This window comes from Pelodiscus sinensis, chromosome 7 (genome assembly GCF_049634645.1).
Source record: "Pelodiscus sinensis isolate JC-2024 chromosome 7, ASM4963464v1, whole genome shotgun sequence".
Lineage (NCBI taxonomy): Eukaryota > Metazoa > Chordata > Testudines > Trionychidae > Pelodiscus > Pelodiscus sinensis.
Genome location: NC_134717.1, coordinates 33,276,656 through 33,298,012, shown reverse-complemented (window position 1 = coordinate 33,298,012; position 21,357 = coordinate 33,276,656). Strand labels below are relative to the sequence as shown.

The 21,357-nt window shown below is 41.6% G+C and overlaps 1 protein-coding gene across 2 annotated transcripts in view; it reads left to right on the top strand.

Moving 5' to 3' along the window:
* The window catches only part of LOC102461834 (secretory phospholipase A2 receptor), a 191,163-nt gene that overhangs the window by 164,958 nt on the left and 4,848 nt on the right, over positions 1–21,357 (top strand). For both annotated transcript variants that reach the window (XM_075933483.1, XM_075933486.1), the window contains 10 exons: positions 3,983–4,209; positions 5,487–5,655; positions 7,663–7,827; positions 8,686–8,808; positions 11,796–11,990; positions 12,390–12,610; positions 14,207–14,381; positions 15,591–15,758; positions 17,080–17,202; positions 18,828–18,995. In XM_075933483.1, the coding sequence (XP_075789598.1) occupies positions 3,983–4,209; positions 5,487–5,655; positions 7,663–7,827; positions 8,686–8,808; positions 11,796–11,990; positions 12,390–12,610; positions 14,207–14,381; positions 15,591–15,758; positions 17,080–17,202; positions 18,828–18,995 (1,734 nt within the window). The remainder of the gene's footprint in view (positions 1–3,982; positions 4,210–5,486; positions 5,656–7,662; positions 7,828–8,685; positions 8,809–11,795; positions 11,991–12,389; positions 12,611–14,206; positions 14,382–15,590; positions 15,759–17,079; positions 17,203–18,827; positions 18,996–21,357) is intronic.

The window sequence follows — 21,357 nt, the reverse complement described above, 5'->3', positions numbered from 1 at the left end:
AGTGATTACTGGAATCAGGATAATTACCCAATCTGAGCAAAGCCTTAGTTACTGCTTAACTGCCAAGAGCTTAATATGCAGTGCACCCAGTTTGGGGGCATGTTGAGTTTGAGTTTATGCATCTGCCTGTCTGTCCGTCCGTCTGTGAGTCTGTTTTGCTTGTCCAAGAACTCCTCTTAAATGGTAAGAGCTAGGACCAAGAGACAGAATCACTATGCAGTTGAAAAGGGTGCACTGCCCCTCTCCACCCCATCTGTGACTGACCCACTCTCTAGACTCCCTTCCCCAGGTGCCCTTTAGATTCATATGAAGATATTGCCAGCTGTTCCCCTTCATCAGAGATTGAGGGAAAAGTGAACAATTTTCTGCATTCCTCACTGTGGCTTGGGTCCCTGATAGGGACAAGAGCAAGCAGCCTGGTACAAATCTTGGGAAGCCTCCCTCCCACCACACACACACCTATCCTCCTGCACACACACTCCCCTGCTCAGAGCCCCTCCACATCCCCAACCGTGACTACTTGTATCCTCCACACTTTCAGCCCCCTGCCGAGCCCCGCTCCAAGGACCTGAGTGACACTGGGTAAATGTGCTAGTTACATATAAATTATTCTTTTAAATAATTACAAGGGGGCTGCACCCCCTGCTCACTACACTCACCAAGCCCCCTCTTGTGGGGAGGTAAGCAACATTGGCTCTCCCACCGGTTATTGGGGAAGGCCGGGCCCCAGCCACACCTGTCTGTCCCCCTTTCCCCTCCCCCACCCTTGCCTTTACCTCTTCCCCCATTCTCCCCCCAATGCACCAGCCCAGGTCCCTTCTTCTCCCACTACCTCTGCCAGCCCAGGACCTTTCTCTCCCCTGCCCCCCCCCCCCATGTCCTAACCCTAACCCCCACTCCTGGCCGAGGCCATGCCACACCATTCCCCCCTCCGGCTTCCTGGGGGTAGGGCTGGGCTGAAGCCGCATTAGGCCAGACCTGGCCCGGCCCTTTCCACCTCCCTCCCCTCAGACTTTTGTCCTCCTTTCCCCTCCCCGTACCTCTCCCCCCGAGGAGGGGAGATGGGGAAGGGCCATGCAGCTTGCAGGGCTGGGCCGCTTGCGGCTCCTGCCCCCCAGCCCAAGCACTGGTGGGAGGGGAAGGGCCTCGCAGCTTGCGGGTTTTCCCCCGGAGATCAGTATGACCTCGCTGGGAAGGGCTGGGCCTGAGCCATGCCAGGCCTGGCTTTCCCCTGGGTTTGCTGGGAGAGGAGGGAAGAGGAAGGCCAGGCCGTGGGCAGCTCCAGCCCTCCACATGAGCCCTGGAAAGGTCCAGGCTGGGGGTGGGTGGGGCTTGTTCCTGTGGGATGCAGAATGACATAATGACGTCACTCTGTTGTCCCACAGGAAAAATCTTTTTTTTATATAGAGAGCCCTTATCCCTTATAGAGAGGGAAGGAAAGTGAGTATCTGAAAGATCTGAAGGGGATTTTTTATTAATAATTAAAGAAAATTAAGATGAAGGCTCTGAACATTAAAAATGCTTGTAAAACTCCAATAAAAGAGTGCAGCTGCTATTTAATATATTTATCTCCAGAAAAGGAAAATGAAACATTCAGGGAAAGAACAGTTATTCCTGCAATATGGTCCCCATTATTCTTGAGTTACTAAGCTTCTAAACTTCGAGGGATGCAGGGAAAGAGTGCTTGGTCAGCTCTTCAGAGTGCAGAAACTGTAGTTGTGCCTTGCCAGAGCTCTGGATGCTGCAGCAGGGGAGACTTTTTTCACTCTGCCATGGCATCCTTGACCAACTACAGTTTGTCCCTATGTGTAGGTTTTCATGCCACTTGTGTTGGAGAAACTAGGGAATCAGTAGCTCAGGCACTTAATTATTACCTCAAAAATGTTCTGATAATTATATTTGTAAACATCAATAATATTTTTTTTTATCTGTGAGAAAGGTACATCTCCCTGCCCTCCTCCCCCCAATGCTTTATCCTTAAACTTTTAAGTATCTGAGGTCTCTGTTGATCTCTCAGTTCTCTCTTAAAGCGGTTTACTTAAGTAGAAGCACTTGGCAGCAGCCATGAACTAGTTCAAACATTGTTTCATTCATATCTCCTGTCTGATTCACTGACAGCTGCAAATTGTGCATAAACATAAAATTAATGTTATGGCTCTGTTTTTGGAAATGGTCTGTCAGCCTATCCATCAGTCACTTGCATGCCGTTTCCTGTGACAAGCCTTTTTATTTCTTAGACACATCTATGTTAGAAGCCAATGCACATTTTACAAAATTGTAGGGCCAAATTTAGTTTGGGTGTTAGCCCATAAGCTTGTTGAAATGTATTAGATTCACGTGCTCTAGCTCCCCGTCTATGTAAAGTTTGCATTTTTATTAGTTGCATGCATCGCTTAGTTGGGGATAGTTAATTCAGTTCATTTTAGTACTATTTGATAATTAAAACCATCCTAAATTGTAAATTTCACCACTCCCAGCACAATACACAAATCAGATGGTTTTATGCAAGAAACTGAGCACAAGTTATGGAGACAAAATCTATTACCTCTCTGCCTGTTCTTCCAATCAGAACATTGCAAGAGCTGCCTGTACCAGGTTTATTGCCTATTAGATTTACATAAGCATGAATCTGGTGCCTTTTGACTTGACTCATTCCTATCTGTGTCAGCTTGTTCAGAGATACACATTGTCACAGTATTTGTGCAGAGTGCTGCAGAAGGCTATCACAACAATTTCACACTAATTTCACCAAACAATGCTTTTTCCCTTAATAATTTGATGTGGGTTAAATTAATTGAATCTGGACCACAAAGCTCAGTAGTTCTGTTACTGCCTCTTTACCAAACTTTTATACAGGGATTTGGACATATACATTTAAAAAGAGCTTTATATTTTTCCATAGACATACTTTCCATTCTGACATAATAAAAGGGCAATCTACAACTACCTATGAATTTGTCTTAATTTTATTTTGATGGCTCTTCCCAAAAGGAATTTGAATAGGTTTTGCTGCTGCTTTACACAAGAAACTGAGAACTAAAATGTTTTGTATTACAGGAAGTCCCCGACTTACAGACCATCTCCAGCAGACCAGAGGCACCGGGCAGGTTCCCGCGCTTCTGAGGCTTTGCCAGAGCAAAGCCTCAGAAGCGCGGGGAACCGCTGCTGCTGCCGCTTGAGTCCCGGTGCCTGTCGTCTGCTGGGGACGGTCCCCCGCAGACCACAGGCACCGGGACTCAAGCGGCGGCAGCGGGGGGGTCCCGCGCCTCTGAGACTTTGCCAGAGCAAAGCCTCAGAGGCGCGGCACCCCGCTGCAGCTCTGCTCCCCGTGTCCCTGGTCTGCTGGGGGGGAGGGCGCGGTTAGTGTGCCCCCCCCCCCCAGCAGACCAGGCTTTTGTTTTAGACCCTGGAGCAGAGCAGCTGGGGCGCTGCGGATTGGTCCTGCAGCGCCCACTCTGGGCACTACTGGACCAACCCGGCAGCACCCCAGCTGCTCTGCCCCAGGTCCTGATTCAGCCGCTGCTGGTCAGTTTCAGCAGTGGCTGAATCAGGAGGCCTGGGGCAGAGCAGCTGGGGTGCTGCTGGGTTGGTCCAGTAGCGCCGAGGAGCGGTGCTACTGGAGCAACCCAGCAGCACCCCAGCTGCTCTGCCCCAGGCGTCTCCAAGTCAGCCACTGCTGAAACTGACCAGCGCTGACTACAGGAAGCCCGAGGCAGAGTTGCTCTGCCCCAGGCTTCCTGGAATCAGCGCTGATCAGTTTCAGCAGCAGCTGACTTGGGGAAGCTTGGGGTTCTTAAGTTGAATCTGTATGTAAGTCGGAACTGGCGGTCAGTTTCAGCAGCGGCTGAATCTGGACGCCAGTTCCGACTTACATACAGATTCAACTTAAGAACAAACCTACAGTCCCTATCTTGTACGTAACCCGGGGACTGCCTGTATTTATCTTAAGTCATAATGCTTCTGTTTCTTGATTTACCTACAGGTCCAGCTGATAACCAGACACAGGAAGTCCTTAATGAAACACTGACCTATCAAAATGTCCATTACACATTAATTCTAAAGAATGTGTCCTGGTATGATGCATTGCAAGAGTGCAAACAGAAAAACATGCAGCTCGTTAGCATCACAGATCAGTACCAACAGGCTTTTCTTGCTGTGCAGGCTGCCATTCACAATTACCCACTGTGGATTGGACTCTCCAGCACAGATGTAAGTTTTATTTCCCCTTCCCCTCTGCATCCCTCTTTAGATCCATTTTCAGAATCAGCTGGAATAGTAAAGGAATGACTAGGAAAACAATGAAATTGAAAATGACTGGGTTATTTTTAAATAGAGGTTTCCAGTGGCATTTGTTTTCAGTTGTAGAGCCCCATCTTGAGGTTGGGGAGATCTATTAGGAGGTCAACCAGCTCTAATGCTCAGGGTTATATACTAAATTTTCAATTATCTGGGGTGCATATTCAAGTGTTGAACTTCCCATTAATGGATTGTTTGAGAGGAGATTGTGCTCCTCAGGTTTTACGATGGAGAAACATATTTTATATGAGCAGCAGATTATATCCTTGCATCTTCTTTGCCCCTCTGTTGTTAATGATTTTATAAGTGCTGTTGTCACTTGAAATTCTGGGGCAAAGAAGGGCCAACCAAAATCTTTTTAAAAAGTCTAAATCAGGAACTGCTTAAAAACTGTTGGAAATATATTGTGAAAACTTATTTTAAATCTTAAGGAGGTTAGTACTTTTTTTTTGGTTTCTTAACGGAGAAAAGTTGTGCAAATGTAATTTTTTTTTAATAAAATGATATGTTGTCAAGCCTTATTTCTCCTGTGTTTCTTGGAAATTCTCAGTCTGTATTAGGAGCTTCCTCCTCTGTTAATTACAGAGTGTGAGGCATGGATGTATGAGTGGGTGCTGAATCTTTAACAAACATCTTTTCTTCCAACCATTTATGGATGTTTGACTTAGATTGCTTTTTGCTTGTTTTTAATAGCTAAGTTTTAAATAGCCTGAATAAAAAATTTTCACTTAGGGTTTCACTTGCTTGGCACCTATGACATTGCAACTCTCCCACTTCTGCTGCGGTCCATAGAATATTCCATGAAAAACAGGGAAGAAAAACTTGGTATTTTTTATGTTGGTGATCGCCAAACTTTCATGTTTACAGAGTAGACCTGTGTAAACTTGAAAGCTCATCTCTCTCACCAACAAATGTAAATTGGACCAATAAAAGATATTACCTCACCCACCTTGTGTCTCTAACATGTAAGTTTTGTTATTTGCAATCCACAGTAGTTGACATATAGTTTCTTTCAATAGAAAAACTTTATTTATTGTTGTAGCAGGAGACCAAATCCTAAGAACTGCTGAGCACCTATAATTCTAACTGAACAAAGGATTTCATGCAGTAGAAATATAGTATTACGTGATTTGATATTCCAAGGTTTATTTCAGTGTGTAAGCTCTTATCTTTTATTTGTATGATGCTAGGATGGAAAACATTATACCTGGGCAGATGGAAAGAACGTTAATTTTAGTCGCTGGTCTGAAGAAGACGACAAAACAAGTGAAGAATGCGTGTTTTTGGATGTTGATGGATTCTGGAAAACTTCTGAATGTTTCTCTGAAAATCCAGGTGCTATTTGCTACTTGCCAAGAAGTATGTATACTGGGTTTTTTAAATTTTATTTTTTAAAACCCCAGCTTTCATAAGTAATATATATAGTAAAACTAAGTAACAAAAATGTTTTATAATTATTTTTAAATAAAAATGTTCCATTTATATATATTAACATAGACAATATGTTTTTTATATGTTTTTATATACTACAAAATCTGCTGGTGCCTTGGAAATGAGCTATGTACACACCTGAAAAAGTTACTCAAGTACTGTGTGATTATTTAGTGATGTATTCAGGGTTGCTGAGTTGACCTAGATTATTGATCACCAACCTGTAGATGAGGATCTACTGATAGATCTTGGAGCCTCTGACAGGTGATTCTGACTGGTTTGGCCAAGAGGCTATCAAGTGCTCACACTTCATCTGCACATCTCCTACCCTTTGCTTTGGAGCTGTCCCCTCAGGAGCCTCCTGCTTGCTCTGCAGGCCAGCGGAGGGAAAGGAGGGGCACTGATGTCAAGGTGCCCCCTCTCCCACTCTGTATCCTATCTCCACAGAGCAGAGAGGGGGCACAACTGGACTTGGGAGGGAGTTTGCTGGCTGCTTTTGGGAGTGGTGCAGGGCCAGGGCAGGGCTGAGCCTGCCTTAGTCCCACTGCACCACTGACCAGGAGCCACCTGAGGTAATCCGTGCCCAAATGGAGCCCACATCCCAAAACCCTACCCCAGCCATGAACCCCCTCCTGCACCCCGAGCTCCCGTCCTAGCCCCGAGCACCCCTACACCTAAATGCCCTCCCAGAGCCTGCACCTAAAACCCCCAGCGGTACTCCAACTGCCTGCCCCAGGTTCAGCTCAGAGCCTCTCTCATGCTCCAGATCCCTTAATCCAAGGCCAGAGCCTGCACCCCAACCCTTTGCTCCAGCCTAGTAAAAGTGAAGGAGGATGTGGGTGGCAGAGATTATGGAGTGAGCAGGAGAAGGACCTTGGAGAAGGAGCAAGAGGGAGACGGGGCAAAGGTATTTGGGTTTGAGGTAGATCTTGAATTGCACTTAAATTGAAAAAGTGATCTCATGCTTAAAAAGATCGGAGACCTCTGATCTAGATTGTGCCCTCCAGATCTGCCCAATGAGGACACCCTCTGTACATGGCTTTCTGTACTCCTTGCACCATCTGTGCCCCACCTGTGGACCTTGTGGAAACCACTTTGTCCATGCTGGTGGGGGGAGATAGGTGGAAGGAGTAGTAAGTGGAGATCAAATTGGGAGGTGCAAATTGAGCCTTCTCCAGGCTCATAAAAATTGTTCCAAGTAGAACAATACACCCTAAGGAGAGGTTCCTAGTGATCTTCTAAGTTTGGTGAAGGATAGTGGCAGGGGTGTGGAATCGCTTTAAAAAAAACAAAGAAACATTAAAAACAAAAAAAAAGGCCAATGTGAGGAGATCCCTCCAAGGAGATCTTCACAGCTTTCTTCCCCGTCAGACCGCCCTTTCTGTGGATGTGCATGATATGGGCTTTTGCTTTAAATACTAAATTGCATCTGGAAATTCCATATGATTATGGCATAATTAACAAGTTGATTCTTGCAGTCTGAACTGCTATAGGAGTAGTCTCATTAACTTCAATGGGAACTACATGGTGCCCCAAGATTGGAATTTACCCTTTCAAGATTGCCATATACAAAAGTTGTTGCTAGATAATACTTGTTCTGTTTTTTAGTATATGTATTTGTTCCCCTAAAACTATTTAACCTGAAAGATTTCCTGTGTTAAGTTTTCTTTAAGGTATTTGCATATTGCATTTCATAAAATCATTGCTTTTTGCCATCTTTAAGTTTATGGAAATACCACTGCTCTGAGAAGACTGGGAACAATGCTACTTACATATTAGCTGTGTCAGATGATACTACTAAGTTTATTTAAATTTACTAACTTTAAATTGGTAACAGATTTTCATTTTACATGGTAATTTGCTGTGAGAAATGAGCTCTCTTATTTTAAAATTGTGCATGACGTAAGAGAGTCTTTTTTTTTTTCCCCCCCTCAGATAACACTGAAAAAAAACAAATTGCTGAGCAAATTAAATGTCCACATAAGTTTAAAAATACACCATGGATATCATTTCAAAATAGTTGTTACACTTTCATGATAACAAAGGATAGGTGGCAAGAAATGAAATCACAAGAAGCCCACCATTTATGCAAGAAAATAAGTAAGTACTACTTTTAAATAGATTTCAAATTGACAGCGTCTCTTAAGCTGCTTGTACAGAAACTGACAAATTGTGGAGATACAGTCTAGGAAGCATTTGAGAGATAGCAGATACAGTTGTACCTCTTTTAAAATGGAAGGGCCAATTTTTAATATAGAAAAGGTATCTGCACAATAAAGAGAAAACTCACGGCTGGTTCATGCCAGCTAACTTGGGTTGTGGGACTCAGGTTGCAGGGCTGTTTCACTGCAGTGTCCCACTCAACAAAGTCCTAGAGCTTGGGCTCAGTGTGAGCCTGGAAATCTACACAGTAATGGAACGCCTTCACAGCCTGCATCTCAATGAGTCCGATTCAGCTGGCAGGGGCCAGTGATGGGTTTCTCTTTGCTTTGTAGCTATATCCAAAAGGTACTTCTTTTTAAGTCTTAGGGGTAGCCATTATAGTCTGTAACTAAAAAAAACAAACAAACCAACAATGGTCTGTAGCACCTTAGACACTAACCAAAAATATATAAATAGTATCATGTGCTTTCATGGGCATGACCTACTTCTTTAGATGACAAATACGTTAAGTGTATGTAGTGCTCCTGAAAAGTGTAGCTGACTACTTTAGAAGTTAAAATCCTACACTTCTCCACAGACTGCTCAGAGTAGGCAGGATTGACATGGGTTTTTGAAAAAATATTAATTTTTCCTAATATTTTCATTGGCTGACATGTTGCCTGTCCTTTCAGAATGTTTTGGGGGGTGTATGGTAATTATTTAAAAATTGGCAATCAAAGCATAATTTGTTTTGTAAGTGGCAGATCAACTTGTTATAAAATAGACTAATTGTTATTTTAAAAATTGTTTCACCAGATTCAGATGCATATGTCTTGAATATTAGAAATGAGGAAGAAAATAACTTTGTTGTTGAGCAGCTTTATTCTTTCAGCGGCCTAGCAACATGGGTATGGTTGGGTGTAATTTATGACGACAATGGTAAGATTTTTTTTATTAATAAAATTGTGTTTATTTCCTATAATTAAATTAATAGATTTATTACATACAGTAGACTTCCGATAATCCGGCACCTTTGGGACCTAGGTGGTGTCGGAGTATCCGATGTGCCAGAATACCAGGAGGTATTAAAAGGGGCATACTCCCAACCCAGTCGTTCTCCCCCTCCCTTATGCTTGGGTCCTGAAGCTGCCGACACAGCCGCACGTCTCCCTCCAGGCACTGGGGCAAGTGCGCTGAGCAGCCAGCTTTTTAATGAGCTGTCCGGGATGCCATGCACAACCCAATCCACCTCCCCTCCCCTTCCCTTCCCCAGAGCCAGACGCCTCCCCTCCCTGCTGTCACCCAATCCCCCTTTTCCCCCAACCTTATGTCTGGGTCCCAAAGCAACTATCTATGCTCAATGGCCAGCTGCTAGCACGTGGACCCGTGAGCGCATATGCGGTTCGCAGCGGCCTGGCCATGAGAGTGGCTGACCTGAGCAGTTCCAGGTTCCAGTTGATGCCGGATAACTGGATGCCCGACTATTGGAGTATTACTGTACTTGGATAGCACAACATACCATAAAAGTACAAGTAATGCTTATAACTGCCATATATTTTCATTTATATTTTTAGAGGAAAATAACCGGACACTTTTAGTTGGTTCTTGTGATGTTTATCAACTGTCTGCTTAATCCAGGTTGTTGTCTTTACTAAAAGATAGGATTTAAAAAGAGCACAATGACCTGTGGTGACATTTTTAGCAGTATACATGGGCCTGATTTAGAGTTAACAAGCATCCACCACCCCCGTTGACATTAGTGGAAGTTTGGGTGTTCAGTACCTTAGAATTTCAAGCCTGGACTGAGTTACAAACTTCTGAAGTTCCCTGCAGCTTGTGACCAATCCTGCTTTCTCTATTAAGTGCAGTAAATTTTCTGCAATTTTTCTGTTAGAATAATAGTGCTTTTCATCTTCAGTACACTTTATAAAGATGAATGAACAACATCTCAGTGAAGCAGATCAGTGATTTTTCCCCCTTCCTCCCTTCGCCCCCCCCCCCCCCCCCCCCCCACACACACACTATCCCAAGAATCCATGTACTTTGCTTCATTCTGGGTGTAGATACTAAAGCAGGGTGTCTGAATTCTCCAGCAGTCTGGAGCCCTTGAAGTAGTGGCACAGAAGGTACTTTTGGATTGTGGGATAAGTGCATTAACTGGACATTTCTATTTAAACAAACTGCAGAGCAGTGGTTTTCAGCATTGGGTCACAGGCCCACCCAGATAAGCTGCTGGTGAGCCCACAACACTTCGTTTATCTAAGTGTCCATAGCCACTGAGCCTAGGTGCTCCCATTTGCTTCAGTTGACTGTTTCTAGCCAAGGGGAGCCGTGGGAAGTGACATGGCCTGGGCCACCACTACCTGCTGCTCCTATTGGCTGCATTTCAGTGTTTCCAGCCAATGAGAGCTGTGAGGATCCGTGGCTGTGGACACTTAGATAAACGAAACGTTGTGGGCCCACCAGCAGCTTATCTGGGCTGGCCCGTGACCCAACTTTGAAAACCACAGCTGTAGAGTAGTTAACAGGGTTGGAACTTAAGGGGCTCTTTGCTTATGCAAAGATCTGATTTTTAGGAGGAGCCTTACATTTTCATCTTTAGGTTTCAAATACTTAACTCATTGTGATGAATGGGATAGTTCACACTTCTCAGAGCTATTTCCAGACTCTGTAGAGACTCAGAAATACAACATTCAATGGGCACATCTACACAGCAGGGCTAAACTCAAAATAAGCTACGCAATTAAGCTTAAGATAATTGTGTAGTTTAAGTTGAAATAGCATCAAAAGTCAAAATAAGCTGTTTATACAGCAGTTATTTTGAAATAGAGCACTCTTCTCCTGATTTTCCTAACTCATGAAATGAGTGTTACAGAAATCCGAGTAAGTAGCTCATTATTTTGAATTAATTTGAGATAATGGGCTTGATGTGTAGACTCACACTATGTTCTTCGGAAATGACACTGCTGTGTAGACATAGCCTATCAGTTACACTCTTATTTTAAAAATAATTTTCATAGGCTGGTAACATCTATTTTTTTTTTTTTTTTAAGGGAAGAAATCTTAAATTCTAGAGCACCTTATTGCAGTGAGGGAAGGATTTTCTGGGAAACTGCAGTTAAGGAATTGCAGAAAACAGTGTCTTGGCTATCTCCATTTTATAAAATGTGAAAACAAGGCAGAGACAGTAAGCTAGAGTGGGAATGTGTATCATAACCTGGATAGAATTCAAGAGGTTCTGCTTCCCAATACGGATGTAAAATCCCATTTTTAATTGGCTCACCAGTTAAAAGTTAAGTTAAACCAGTTAAACAGAGGAGGGGGGCTGGAGTGGCCCCCAGCTGCAGACCGGGGCTACTCTAGCTGAGTTGGAGAGTCCCTGACCATGGTGTGCCCTGGGCCCGCTATGGACAAGGGCTGCTCCACCTGCCCAAAACAGGCCCCACAGGGCTGGAGTACCCTGCTGCTCTAGCTCTTATAAGTTAACCATACAGGTAAACCTCACTCATTAAGAGTGATCCCTTAAGCCTCCATTAAGGGTTGAGGCTTACGGGGTTAACCTAACATCCCTGCTTCCCAGTTATAGCTATTAATTTCTTCAGAATATAGTACTAGTTTACTTGCTAGGCACCTATGGTATGGTTTGATTGGGTTTTTGTAATTTGGATTTTCAAAATTTTAATTTGGATAATCTCCAAAGAACATTTTCTCTTAGCACTTAAAATTTTGGTGAGGGCTTAGAGGAAACTCCCAGCAACATAAAAAAAAATAAAAAAGGTAATGACAGGCTTTCTGATCTAAAGTGAGTGTTTTATTAATACTGCTCACGAACACACCATCTGTGTGTGCAGATAATTTTTACATTTCTTAAAATATCCTCACTTTGCTGAATGCTAAATATAGAAACTTTTTCATATTTTCCACAGATAATTTGCTAAAATGGTATGATGAAACTCCTCTGTTTTACAATAACTGGAGACAGGGAAGACCTAATGTAAAGAAGAATCAGTTTTTTGCTGGAGTAAATCTGGATGGGTTTTGGGATATTTACAATCGTACCCTAAGTTGGCAAGCTCTTCAATTTAATCAACATAGTATTCTTTCCTGTAAAATTGAAATGGGTAAGTAATATCCAGAATTACTGTCACAAAGTTTCAGAGGCGAGGCTAGCGATGTAAAGTTAACTTGAAGGCCTAGTACTGCAAACCTTCCACAGACAGGAATCCCAATGAAGACCCTGCATCTACTCCCATTTAAGTCATTTGGCAAAATTCTCATTTATTTCAGTTGCAGGATGAAGCCCTCTGGCAGTAGGATGGATGTTGGGTTGTGTGCCTCCACCTCTTTCTCCCATCATACAATATAAGGGATGTTCATTATCTTTTTTAAAATAATTTGTATTGAACACTTCAGTTCTTGAATTGGGTTGTTATAGATGGATGTGTTTTAATATCTTCCACATATTTCTAATAACTTGAATGAAGTATGTAGCATTTAATGTGATCTTAATCTTGAAATAGGGTCCAGAGAGAGCAAACCTCCGTTGCCTAAATCTATATCACATGGAAATAGCACATACAGGATCCTTCAGAAGAAAATAACCTGGTATCAAGCATTAAGAGAATGCAAACAGAATGGAAGTGATTTAGTCAGCATTCACAGTGAATCACAACAGCTGTTTTTGGAAGATATTGTAAAGCGTGATGGATATCCTCTGTGGCTTGGGCTATCAAGCCATGGTGTAAGTTTCTACTGTCATAACTATCGTTTCTTATAACCATAATTTTCAGCAGTTGATTTCCAAAATCTTTGTGATCTTTCTAGGCTCTTTTAGGGTACGTCTACACAGCAACATTATTTCAAAATAACTAGTGTTATTTTGAAAGAACATAGTCCGCGTCTACATAGCAGGTAGTTATTTTGAAATAATGTCGAAATACTGTCAAGCTAGAGGACTTCTTACTCCGACCCCTGTAACCCTCATTGTACAAGGAGTAAGGGAAGTTGAAGGAAGAACACTTTATTTCGAAATAACTGCTGTGTAGATGCTCCCAATTTTGAAATAAGCTATGGGCTTTTCAAAATTTTAATTTGGATAATCTCCAAAGAACATTTTCTCTTAGCACTTAAAATTTTGGTGAGGGCTTAGAGGAAACTCCCAGCAACATAAGCTATTTCAAAATAACCTACGCAATTGACGTAGCTCAACTTGCGTAGCTTATTTTGAATTAAACCCTGCTGTGTAGAAGCACCCGTAGAGATTAGAATTTCATGCAACAAGATTATTTGCTTTTTTTAATTCCTAACCTCTAATAATATATGTTAACTTTTCCTACACATTATTACACTTGGATATTAGGAGATTAGAAATGCATTTTAGAATGAGTGTCTGATTTTATATTTACCTGATGGGCCAAATTTATCCCACTAGCGTAAAGAAATGCAACTTGCCGCTTGTCTGCTCCACCTTGCCCACTGAACTACCGCCTTTCCTCAGGTTTCTATAAGGGGAGGGTAGCTTTAACCTCCCCTTGGGGTTCAGCAGAAGCACCAGTTCAGTTCATCTATCAACCATCCTACCCATCTCTTGCGCTGCACTAGTCCCTTCACCTCCCATGGCAGACTTTCCATTGATGTGGTTTCTGCTAGCATACACTTCCAAGTGAATCTAGCTTAGTAGCTTTCATTACAAACTGATAAACAAAATACTGCAGTTTAATAGCTCACAACATGATTAAGTAATAGCTCCTGTTAGGATAGGAAATGAGTAATGCTTTAAAACCATAGGGGAAAATCAAGGAGGCAGAATATTACCAGGTTGGGATTTAGACTGGCCAAACCTTACACTTAAGAGTACCACAGTCTCCTCAAGACAGGACTACGCAGCACTTTAAAGACTAACAAGATGGTTTATTAGGTGATGAGCTTTCGTGGGCCAGACCCACTTCCTCAGATCAAATTGTGGAAGAAAATTGGCATATCTTCCACAATTTAATCTGAAGTGGGTCTGGCCCACGAAAGCTCATCACCTAATAAACCATCTTGTTAGTCTTTAAAGTGCTGCGTAGTCCTGTCTTTTGTTTCAGCCAGACCAGACTAACACAGCTACATCTCTATTACTATTCTACAGTCTCCTCAATGAGTGGTCAGGACCTTACTTTTAAGTATTACCTGGAAGACAGAATCTGCTAACCATTTTGGGCAGTGGTTCAATACTGACTTGGAGGAAATGGGTCTTCAACGTGTTAGTGAATTTTCTCTGACCACTATCTGTGTCTATACATGATTGATTAAGGCCTGAATGCAGTGGTATAACAATTAATTATTATTTAATCAGGGAAATGAATCTGATTTAGAATGGTCTGATGGAAGTGAATTTGACTACCGTCCCTGGGAGCTAGAAAACGCTGTATCTTCTGAAACCTGTGTTGTTCTGGATACAAAAGGATTTTGGAAACATGCAAGGTGCACTAATGTTGTTGAAGGTGCCATTTGCTATACTACTTCAGACCGTAAGCCTGAATTTCTTTTTTTTTTCCTATAATTTAATCCATCCTCTATTTTATGTGCTGTATTATGAACAGAAAATGAAGACTGGAACAAACACGATTTAGACAAGTTCTAACATTTTGTTCTTTAAGACTTTTTAGCAGTAGTGGCAAAAAGATTCATCAGTATATCTTGTAAGCTTTGTGACACCATGCTTTTGGCATTTGATAACGGTGGACAGAGATTTAAATGGGCATTAAAAAATAAACACTGCTTGTTAAACATCCTAATTTGAGAAGTTTCCTTTATGCCAAACATGTTTTTACTGCAGTTTTCACTGAAGAGTTTTGTTGTCATGGCTTCCATGAAATACTGACTCAGTCATGTGCTATCACTGGATTTGTTTTTGGATTTTAATAACTGCTCTGAACAGTTGTTTCTCATATCCATCACTGGAGTGAAATTTTAAATTGAGTTTAGCAGGGTTTATAGTGACTAACACATTATGAAAGGCAGGATTGAGTAGTATTTAGAAGTGGAGACGTGCAGACTATACTCCTGACTTTTATTCTCAGTTCTGCCACTGGTTTGTTTTAGGACTTGGACAAATTTTTCTGTGCCTTTTCTTCACTTGTAAAATAGAAATATTTACCTTCCCTTTATAAAGCACTTTGACATCTTTGCATGAAAGATGCTTTGTAAATTAACTTATTAATGCATGAATCTTAGTTTGAGCAGTGGGAACATGAGACTGTCCTATCTGTATCTGTGGCAAACTCACTTTTTTTAGACCAATTACCTTGGTAAAATCTGGTAAATAAAACTGGTCATCTCAGATTATCTTAGTGTCTTCAAATCAGGGGGATCACTTTCAACATGACCCAATGTTTCATGGAAGAAATTAAAATAATTAAATTGAGATAATTTTTATAAATGGTTAAAACTGATGACCTCTTTGTGACCTGTGGTAGAAATGTCACAGCATAGCATATTTTAAAACCATTTGATTGCTTGAAATCCAGTAAGAAAGAGTAGTCCTCTCCTCCCCCTCCCAGCAATGGAAAGGTCATAATCCCAGACTAGCTGGAATTTTTCTTGTAATCATTGGCTGATAATGAATCTGCTATATTTCAAAAAGGAAACTAAATGGGATATAATCCCTACACCAAAGTGATTTGATTGTGCAGAGCCTCTTTTCATTTGCATAATACAAAATCTTTATATTTTTACAGACAGACGATTACAACCACAGCAAACCAAAGGCTCCTCCAGGTGTCCACAGGGTACTGGAACATCACAGTGGTTGCAGTATAAAGATCATTGCTATGCATTTGACATGGCATTATACAATTTTTCAGTATATACTGCAGAAGAGGCTGAAAGAGTCTGCCAGAAGCTGGGTATGTTTGGCTTTCTTTCTTTGTTACATCTTGTAAATAGCTCATCATTTAAGAGAGGATTAGAAAACACACTGGCAAACTTCTGCATTGTTCCTTGGATTTAGGAATATCTCTAATGACTTGTTTTGTTTTATGTGATAATTTTTTGAGCATTTGATTAATATTTTTGGTGAACTTGGGCAGTGTTCAGATTATTTAGCTGGGGCATGAATGTGCATAAATAAAGTGATACCTCGTATATAACCATTGTTAAAGGATTCAGAAGATCAAGGCTGATTTTCAAGGGAAAACCTTTTTATTTTATACAAACTACTTTATTAAAATTAAAGCCTGTATTGTTACAAAGTTATTCTTCTTATAGCCATGGGAGTGGAATGAATGCAGAGAAATCCCTCCAAGGATTTAAGAGTAAACACTTCACAAATTACATACTTTAAACTTAATGACACAGAAGCTGAAATGGAAATTTTTCTGCTAAAGGAAGAGCTATTTTTTCTTTAGTAAATATTATGGGATTGGTTTGGGGCAGATAAAGCTCCTTTCACAATTTTAGATGATGCATTTAAGGTTAATTAACATTAAGATTAATTAAACTGTGTAAGAGAAACAAATTAAAGGAAGAGGTATTCCCATAACTAGATGTGACACCCAATTCAGTGCCATTTGGACCCAGTGTGGGTTAGAGCAAGAGTAGTCCTTGTTTATCTTCTGCTGTTGACAGGAGGATCAGTTGCATTGAAGCCCACCCCTCCACCCTGCTCTCTGGTGCACCTCTTCCTTTCCCTTATACCTTAAAATAGTGACATTGTATATCAATATATGATGTGTTCTTTCGATATAGAAAATTGGCCTGATCCTACATGGTGCTGAGCCTCTACTCAAGTTAATAAGAATCCAGGGATTTACAGAAAATACTCAGAACCTGGCAGGATCAATGCTTCTGTTTCCATAGTATCATTTAATACCTTTCCACACTTGCAGAAGATTTGTCTTTATTTTTGTTTTGCATCATCTACCCAGATGACAAAGCAAGAAGTTAACTTGCATCTGATGCTGCTCATGACATTGCATTGTTCTCCTAATCTGTGTTTTTCCTCTGCAGTTTACATACCACAGATTTTTAGGAGTCTAAATCAGCAATAGTGATAGAAATGTAGCCGTGTTAATCTGGGGTAGTTGAAGCAAAAATCAGCAATGTTCTTTCTCATTTCTGTGTCTTAAATTATCCCTTTTGAATTTTTTAGAAAATCCATTTAATTTAAAAAGACTGAGGAAAACTTTAAATTTTCTTTCTGTATTGATCATTAAACTCTTCCCTTAGAGCCTTCTGCAACACTTTTGACTATAAAGGATGCTGAAGAGAATACATTTGTCAGCAGGCAAATAAGGCAAAATGACCTCATAACCAGAAGAGTTTGGCTTGGGTTGTCTCAAAATTTAAGAGGTAAGAATATTTGTTGTGTACACGTATCTTGCATGGTAAATAAAAATGAATGGAAATAATAAAATACTTTTTTAGAAGAATTTTAAAAGTTTGGTGCTGCTATGAAATTTGTTAGCATTAATTTATGTAGTATAATAACTTTTACTTCTAAGTTTATGTCAATTCCCTAATGGATCTTGATCTGTGATTTAGAATTGTCATGTATATTCAGTGATTTTTAAATTCAAACAATTTAGCTGATAGATTAAGACACATGGGCTAGAAAAGGTATGTGTGAAGAGATGTTTTTGTTGATTTTTAAAAATTATTCTGAAATATTTATTTTATGAGTTTCACAAAGTCACTTTTTAATTTTTGTGGCTTTGGAATGAAAATTAGATCATTGACCAAGAGACATTGTACAAGATCTTGGGATTGAATTCAGACAAGACTGAGATAAAGCTGATGGGCTGGAAGAATAGGCATCATCTACAGGCAGAAGAATAGGTGGCATTTATGTGACATGCAACTGCCATTTGTAAAATGTATAAATTGGATATGGTATTAGATCCTGGGTCAGTCTTGAAGTACCCAGGAAGACAAATATAAACTCCTCTGTCCAATGCAAACTTTGTCAGAATGATCCATGCTTTTATTACCTCGAAACTAGATTGCTGTAACATGCCTTATATGTAAAGCCCTGCACAGATACAAAAATGTGTGTGCTAAGCTCAACTCTTCATCTGATCTGCGATCCAGATATTATTTGCATCCACACAGCAAATCTAGAGAGCAGGGAGATGGAGCACAGATGAGCAAGGAGGTGGCAGGGTCGTGCAGGGAAAAGACAGGCAGCACAGCACGCCTGCACTCAACAGTCGGTGCTCACCAGTGTGAGAGAGAGCGAGAGAGAGAGAGGGGCCGGTCAGGGCGAGCACTCATCTCCCTGCAAGAGGAGTTGTAGGACAAAGCTTCGTGTGTCCTTTTCCTGCTGGTAGTGCAAGGGCTAGCCCTAGTGGTATCCAGAGACTCTCAGGACTCTACTTACATAGGTCTACACATAGGGACAATTTAGAAGCTAAATCTACTGTTAGAATGCTGCAGTACTTTTACTGAGTTTGGAGTTGCACATTGGGAGCATATGATACAAGTACACCATGATCTGCACTGGCTTCCAGTTAGTTTCCAGGTGAACTTTAAGCTCTAAATGATTTGGGATCTGGTTACCTGAGGTATCACTTCTCCATGTGCCACATTTAGGATGAGTGGAGACATCTGAGCTGAAATTCCCTCGATATAAATGATACTGAGGTGGTGACAGGGCATTTTCTGTACAAGTTACTTAATAATCGAACTTTGCTCCCAACTGCAGGTCTGCCAGATTAGTTTACCTGGGTATACTGCAAAGCCTGAATCTCTCAGGAAGGGTGCACTGGGGTGGATATACAGTATTTATATTTATGTGGAGTTTGTTGTTGTTTGTTATTTAGGTAATAGGGACCCACCTCACTGGATGGCATCTAGAGTTCTTTTTAGAAATGTGAAGAAATAAATAAATACATTGCAATTTTCACACTGTTGCAATATTGCACTATTGCAATTTTATGGTAATTTATCAAAGCAATATTTGTGATCTTTCCCTACAGCTAAGTCCATGAATTGGCTTGATGGTTCAACAGTTGAATATACCAATTGGGCAAACGGAACTGCAAAAGTCAATGGTAAATGCAGTGTTATCCTATCCACAGATGGAATATGGTCTGAAGTTGACTGCAGTCATAGTAAAGGCAGAGTTGTTTGTAAAGCTCCTCTAGGTATGTCTGTCTTGTGATTAATATACAATTTACTTGTTGAATAGAAGGATTTTTGTGTGTGTACAAATCACTGAGATTAAATTCACTCCAGCAGACCTGTGGTGTAAGTGGAACTAAAATGGTACATAGGCCTTCTATGTACTTTCTGCCTGGTGTGATGTGTCCAGTATAGTTGTAAAAGATAGCATCAGCTCTAACTTTTTTCTTTTTATAGTTTTGAAAAATCTGAACTAATTTATATTAGTGTGTTGGTTTAGTCAGGTTTGTTTTAAAAACCAGTCTCTGATATGAGGTTAATTTAGCCTGTTTATTTTTACATTGCTTTTGTTTTTTTGTGAACAGTGCAGCTAATTTCTGCTTTACTCTTTGTATGTTATGATTGTCACATTGCTGTGCTTGGGATATGCCATGCTGAGGGGCACACTAGGAGTGCATAAATAAATGGTTAAAGAGGCCTTCATCATAAGAACATAAGAATGGCCATACTGAGTCAGACCAGTGGTTCATCTAGCCCAGTATCTCCTCTTTCGACAGTTGCCAATGCCACTATGATGACCTCTAAATCACAGAAGTCCCCTTTGGATTGCCTCTTGGTGTGCTGATCTTACCACTGACGCCTGCCTTTCCACCTTTCCTTTCCACCACCCTATCCTGCTGAGCACGATTCTCTCATCTCCCGCAGACAAGGCACAGAGTTGAGGTTACTGCCCCCCATAGAGAAACGCAGACACTGACCCTGTTCTGCTCTGGGAGAGAGGGACTCAGCTCTAAGGGCGAGAACCCAGGAAACCAACCTCCAAAGAGGACGAAACCCCCAAATAAATCCATCTTACTCTATATAAAAGTTGTACACAGAGAAAGCTTAGGTCCACCCGCTTTATCAATGAGTGAGGGAAATGCAGTGTGCCCCTCCCCCCAGGTAACAATTATTTACACTGGCTTGATAATAAAAATGTTTCTATTAAGTATAAAATGTAGGATTTAAGTGGTTGCAAGTGAAAACAGTCAAAGTAAGTTACTAAATTAAAATGAAGAACAAAAGTTTAGCTAGTGCTAAGAAACTTTTTCCATGCGCATTTTTTCCCTAAACAGCTGTTCTGATCACAGGGAAAAGCTTCAAATCAGAGCATTGAAGGAGTGGGTGTACCGCAGATTTATAGAGAGTCTAGGAATGTGAACAGTAAACTGGTGGCAACTAAAGCAGTTCCCCACCCGCCACTCTTTCCCCCCTCAGTTCTCCTCCCGCTCAGTCAGTTAACTGGTTAAACACTACTGGTTAATCAATTAAATGGGATTTTTGCATCCCTAATAGTGGCATTGTAATAGTTAATGTTTAATCATCTATCCCATTCCTAACATTGTTTGCTTTTTTTGACTGCTGCTGCACGTTGAGTGGATGTTTTCAGAGAACTAGCCACAATGACTGCAGAGTCTCTATTGAATGATAACAGCCAATTTTAGATCCATCATATTCATTCTCTCTCTCTCTCTCTCTCTCTCTCTCTTATAATTAAAAATGTTTCCTGTGGGATGACAGTGATGTCATTACATCACTCTGTGTCCACAGGAGCCAAGCCCCATCCACTCCCAACCTGGCCCTCCCCAGAGCCCACATGGAGAGCTGCAGATGCCTGTGGCTCCAGACCTCCCCTTCTCAGCTGCATTCTCAGCCCAGCCCTGGTGGCAGAGGTGGGTAGAGAAATGGGATGGCCACAGCCTGGCCCCTCTCAGAGGCTGGAGGGGAGATCTGGGCCTGTCACTGCTTAGGCAGCTGGGGGAAAGGGGAAGAGCCAGAGGGGAAGGGTCAGGTCAGCCTCAGCTTCTGAGAGAGGGGGAAGAGCCGAGGCTGGGGCAGCCTCAGACCCTTCCCAGTGGCTGGGGTAAGGGAAGAGCTGGGCCCTCCTTGGTGGCTGAGGTGGAAGGAAGTCTAGGGAGGCCTCAGCCCTGGGTCCTTCCTGGCTAAGAGTCCCTCCTCCCCCCACCCTCCGAGAGGCCGAAGGGGAAGAGTGTCATGGTCACAAGGGCTAGCCAGCAGCCTGGGGACTAAGGGGTTAACTATACCTAACTTAGGTAGAGTTAGCCAATAGGAATGTAGGTAGGAATCTCAAACTAGGACAAAGTAATTTTTGGGTTTCCCTCCTTTGGTCCTGAGAGTTCCCTCCAGGTATTGAAGGAGACAGACATGTCTTGCTCTCCAAGAAACAATACTTCACTTTCCGTAAGTAGGGTAAAGTTTAGATAAATCCTATAGGTTTTATTATTTTATGGTTTGAGAATTGGGATCTGATGTTTTGGCTTTTCTTTTGTAACTAAGTTCTAGACTCATGGAGTTTCTCCACGAGTATATTATTTTGTTACTTTT